Source organism: Eublepharis macularius, chromosome 7 (genome assembly GCF_028583425.1).
Source record: "Eublepharis macularius isolate TG4126 chromosome 7, MPM_Emac_v1.0, whole genome shotgun sequence".
NCBI classification, from domain to species: Eukaryota; Metazoa; Chordata; class Lepidosauria; order Squamata; family Eublepharidae; genus Eublepharis; species Eublepharis macularius.
The window spans coordinates 68,783,351-68,788,568 of record NC_072796.1 but is presented as its reverse complement, the minus strand read 5'-3'; the positions used below and the strand labels follow the sequence as shown (position 1 = coordinate 68,788,568).

At 41.5% G+C, this 5,218-nt stretch overlaps 1 protein-coding gene across 1 annotated transcript; it reads left to right on the top strand.

Moving 5' to 3' along the window:
* Window positions 1-201: 201 nt before the first annotated feature.
* On the top strand, window positions 202-1,758 carry LRRC30 (leucine rich repeat containing 30). Its single transcript, XM_054985399.1, has one exon. The coding sequence runs from the start codon at window positions 433-435 to the stop codon at window positions 1,327-1,329; it is 897 nt and encodes a 298-aa protein (XP_054841374.1). The 5' UTR covers window positions 202-432; the 3' UTR covers window positions 1,330-1,758.
* Window positions 1,759-5,218: the final 3,460 nt, after the last annotated feature.

Genomic DNA, 5,218 nt, shown 5'->3' with positions numbered 1-5,218 from the left:
CCTCATGCGCCAGATATCCAAGAAAGCTGACATAGTAAAGTTATATACAGCACTGCAGTGACCTCTTTGCAATGAGGATGCGTCTCTATCCAATAAAGCCTAGACAAAATGACAGTGACAGCTGCCTTATGGCATTCAGCTTGAATGGAACAGGTTTGCTCAGAAGTGCCAGTAGCAAGTGTGTCATTACAGCATGTAACACCAAGGAAAACATCTTGAAACCCCATCCTGGATAAGTGAAACTTTCTCTTAGCAGCTGCAGCGGCTGTTTAGTGGAGGTGCAGGGGGGAAAGGTATTCTTCAAAGTCTTCACACATCTTGAGTTCATTTTGATCTGAGTCATCTGAAAGCTGAAGCCTTTTGTCAGGTAATAGTTTTAGAAGGCAAGGGGAAAAAACTTTCAGTCATCAGGAGCTGCAAAACTGAAATTGTATGGGAGGAAACAACTCTAAGGGCCAGGGGAAGAAAAGTACAATGATGCTGAAAAGAAGTCAGAAGCTTCCTCCATGGGAAGAGGCTCTTCTCCCTGGAAAAGACCCAAGAGCTTTACTAAAGCGTGGACTACAATATGTTAATTTGAGCCTCATTATGAAAGGGATGACAAGAGTTCCTGACTTTTTATGGGGACTTCCAGAAGTCCAGAAACTAAACCTCTCGCACAACCAGTTGGTGACCCTTCCTTCAGCGTTGGGAAAACTTGACAGATTGGCAGTGCTGAATCTGTGTGGGAATCGTTTGAAGTCTCTGCCTAAGGAGATTGGACTGCTCAGGCACCTGAAGGTTTTATTTGTCAATATGAATTGCTTGACTGAGATACCAGCAGAACTTGGACACTGCAGGAAGCTAGAAGTGTTGAGCCTCTCTCACAATTGGATCTCCCATCTCCCTTCAAGCATCATGGAACTAAAAAGCCTAAGAAAGCTGAATCTCAGCAACAATAATTTCATTTACATTCCCCTAAGTGTTTTTGCATTGAGGAATTTAGATTTTTTACATGTAGGCTGCAACAAACTTGAAAACATTGGAGAGAGTATCCAATTTTTAGTGAACTTGCAGATCTTGATTGCTGACTATAACAACCTTCGCACCTTGCCAAGATCTATCTGCAACATCATTGCTCTTGAACTCTTAAATGTTGATTACAATTCTATTCAAACTCTTCCCAACGAACTTTACCAGCTGCACCGATTGCCCAAAATTGCTTGGAATCCAGTGGATAAAGGCCTCCATATTTCACACAACCCTTTGTCCAAACCACTGCCAGAGATTGTAGAGGGAGGACTGGATGCACTCTTCAGCTATCTAAAAGATAAAAATCAGCATCTCTAAACTTTCATTATGACGGCGATCGACCCTATGGTTCTACCACTATCAAACCATTGAATTTTTCTAATCAGCTGCTTTCTTACTGCAAAAAAATCAGGATTTTGAAGACTGTTACAATAAACTTTCCTGAAAGCAAGTACATTGGCTTTATATTGAGTGTGCAATGAATTATTTTCTCAATAATATATCTTTTAGCATTGTTGAGGTATCTTATTGAGAAAAAACACGATTTAAATATTTCTTTTTATTTAGTTGTAAACAAATTAATGTAGAGCCAACAACGTTTTTCAAGGTATGTTTTCTCTTGTGTCAGACTACAATAATATACATAGAATTTACTCTATGCACTATAAATTGACTTTGTGATATTTGTGACACCTTTAATTCACTATTTTGTGCCAAGAGCAACTGCCATTAAAAAGCTGAAGTGGTTCCCTGAGAAGAAGGCTTGATCTATGGATTTGTTATTATGCCACGTTTTGCATTGGACACCAGGTATTACATCATTGCGTTGATTCAATATAATTAATTTCCCAGTGTTTGTGATCTCAGTAATGCACGCTATCTAAAAATTAAATCATAACAGAAATTAATCAGTAAAGTTTACATCCCCTGAAGGAAGTCTTCTAGATATTTGGAATAAAGACCACTAAACATTCTAAAACATAAACACCTGTTATATTAACAGAGGATCAAAGGCACAAACCCTGCTTTGCACTCTTAACACCTCCCATTCCTTTCACCAGGGTTTGTGCATCAGAGTTTTCCAAGTATCCCCAGTGCATAGAAGAGATAAGCGAGAGAGATATTGCTATCAGGAGAGGCCACTTCGATCAATCAAGCTTGATCCTCTACTACAAAATCAAATACTTGTTTTCTATTCCTTTGGGCACCAACAGATATTATAAGAGCACTGTCTCATGTAGTGTCCTTGTGTAAAAGTCCTTCATGAAAGTTTTTGTTGCAATATAAATAGACAGCAGGTAAAAAGTGTTAGTCTCTGTAATTCTTTTCTTGAGTATTAAACCAAAGTATGCAGAAACTAGTGTTGCCAACTGTTTGGAGAAAGAAAGTTCTTTCTTTTCAGCAGAGGCTTAGTGGACTGTTATTTACCAGGTGGTTATTTACCTCCATGCCTCAGTTCCCCCTACTCTCTCTGTCTCCTATTTAACAGGCCATAGTGGAGAGATGAAAATCTGGCTATGGACCTGCTCTTTTTTACACTGAAATGGATCTTCTTGGGGAAACAATGAATATGAATAGAAGTTTTGGATAACTGAAACTGGACAATAAAGGGCATTCAAAACTGTAAAATGAAAGGAAACATTGGATGCATGTTATAAGATTACTATAAAGTAGGAGTCTGCACAGGGCCAGATCAAGGGAGGGGCAGGGAGTAGCCTGCCCCCGGCGCTGCTAAAGAGGGGGTGCCGGGCGCAGCTGCCAACTACCGGGAGTGCGCCGTGGCTTGCCGCGCGGGAGGCTGAGCACAGGGTTGGGAGGCCCTTGCCTGCCCCGCCGATGGGGCGGCTGTGCATGCAGGACCTCCTAGCCCTGAGCACAGCCACCCGCGTGGCAAGCCAGCTGCCCCAGCGCACGTCTGTGCCGCCGCCAGCTCTGCAGCACACCGTGCACTGGGGTGGCCAGCTTGTTACGTGGGCAGCACAAGGCAGTGGGGCAGGCAAACCGTGTGGAGGGCCTCCAAGCCCTGCACTCAGCTGCCCCATGGCAAGCTGGCCACCCCAGCACACGCCCATGCCGCCGCCACCAGCTCCGCGGTACACTGGGCGCTGGGGCGGCTGGCTTGCCACACGGGCAGCATGCCCCCGCCCTGTGTGATGATGTCACAGAAGTGACATCATCACGCAGTGCCGGGAGCATGCGCATACTGTGCGCATGCACAGAGGCCTAGACAAGGGTTGAACCGGGCACCAGCAGCCCTGAGTCTGCAGTCAGATTTTGCCAACCAAAAAAAGGCGGCAGGCTTATTCAGCATTGTATAGGGTAGGCTGTATCCAAGGTGGCCAAAGGCTTCCAGGAATGACTTACAGATACATTGTGAATTAATTGTCAGGAATTTAATAGGCCTGCCTGCCTGTTTGTTTTTTAATGCTTCTCCCCTGGGAAATAGCATATCTCTCAGCCAATGTTACCCCTGAGACTGATCAAGTGAGTTGCCTTGGCCAATCACATAGTCTTTCTTGGAGGGGAGGGAAATTTTAAACTGCAGCTGTTTACATTGGTCATTTTGCTCCACATGTGTGCTGCGCTAGTCTCTCCTTGTGTCTTGGGAGAGAACCCATGTGTGGATTACACTAGACCCCAGTCAGCTGAGTCCGGCATGGACAGTACTCTTCAACAGACTGACCTGATTAATTTGTTATTACTATTAGCTAGCCTTTCCTCCATCCTTTTTTCCCCAGGGAAGGGTTAGTAAGAGGGCATATTTGGTAACTGGTAAGGTCATTTGGTTTGATCTTCTGCCTTTCATTTGTCATGCTTCTGAACAGTTTATTTCATTGTGGCACTTTCTTAATTTCTTCCCTTTCTTAAATTATGATATGGAATTAAAACAATAATTTTTCCAGAACAGAACCCTTAGTAAAAAGAACAATTCAGCAATCAATTCAGAGTGATTCTTTTCTAATGCCAGTTCTTGAAAATAATGCCTCTTTTCTTGTTTTTGCTTTATTTTTATGTACAACGTAGGAGTTGTGGAAAGCACCAAAATTAATATTAATTTCTTGACAGCTATTAAAAATATAATCTTCACTCCAGAAATTTGTGTATCTGTGAAATGTGCCTTTAAAATTGTGTAGTCAGCAGGTCTCATTTATCAGATGTAATGATGCAGAACAGGAAATATTGCCTAAGAATTTTGTGCTAATACAGTACCTTAGATTTTAGAAGATGTAAACTTAATTTGCATTTGACTTGGAACTCTTAAATAAAATTCAGAACTCTTAAATACATTTTTTCAGTAGTTTCAGGTTCCTGGTGTACAGTTAAGAAAAGATTGCTTCTGAAAGGTATGATTGAGGAATGGTGCCTGCAAATATATAAATAATGAGTTGGATCCAGCCTAGATTTTCCAGTGACCAAACAGAACTTTCCTGCCTCCCCCCTCCCATGGCAGCTAAAAATCTCCAGGAGTTTCCCAACCTGGATCTGGCAATCCTACGATATGTTGGAGATATTTCAGTACATTGTATGCCTGTTATATTAATCACCAGAAAAGTTATTTTTCTCTGTTAATCAGTAGCTAGTCTGTTATGTTATTTGACTGTGATAGTTCCATATGGTAATTAGTATGAAAGTTTAAGAGAAATTAGCACTGTAGGAACATTTAGGATTCTACTTCACAAATGAAAACCAGCATATGGTACAAGGGAAAGATCCCCAGACAGAAGATGAAAATAAATTAAAAATAGTGCGATGTGCATATACAGAAGGGAGTAGAATATAAAATGGAACACAGGCATTTTGAAAGTGGTGATGGTGCTGAATAACAATAGTTACTCCCTTGTCTTAGTAAAATCATTTAACTAGACGAAAAACTAAAATTTAAACAACCCTTTTCCTCCAAAACATAATTAAATGACAATCCAGATAATGAAAGTGTAAAGGTCCAGTGCCTTTACAAGGAAGGAAGAAGTACTATGACCCTGCTTCAGGCTTCTCCATTCTGTCTGCATGGCACAGCTATATTGTACCATTGCATATTCCTATGGGCAGATCTTCCATCCCCTTGTGTACCAACCTATTCTGGTAACTTGACCATAAGGTGGATAGGAATGCTAAAGAAGGGGGAAAGAGCAAGGTCTCTCATGATTTTGTGCTTCACTTTAAGTGAAAGCACGGTGACTCAATTTAATCATTCAGGGTTTTTTTT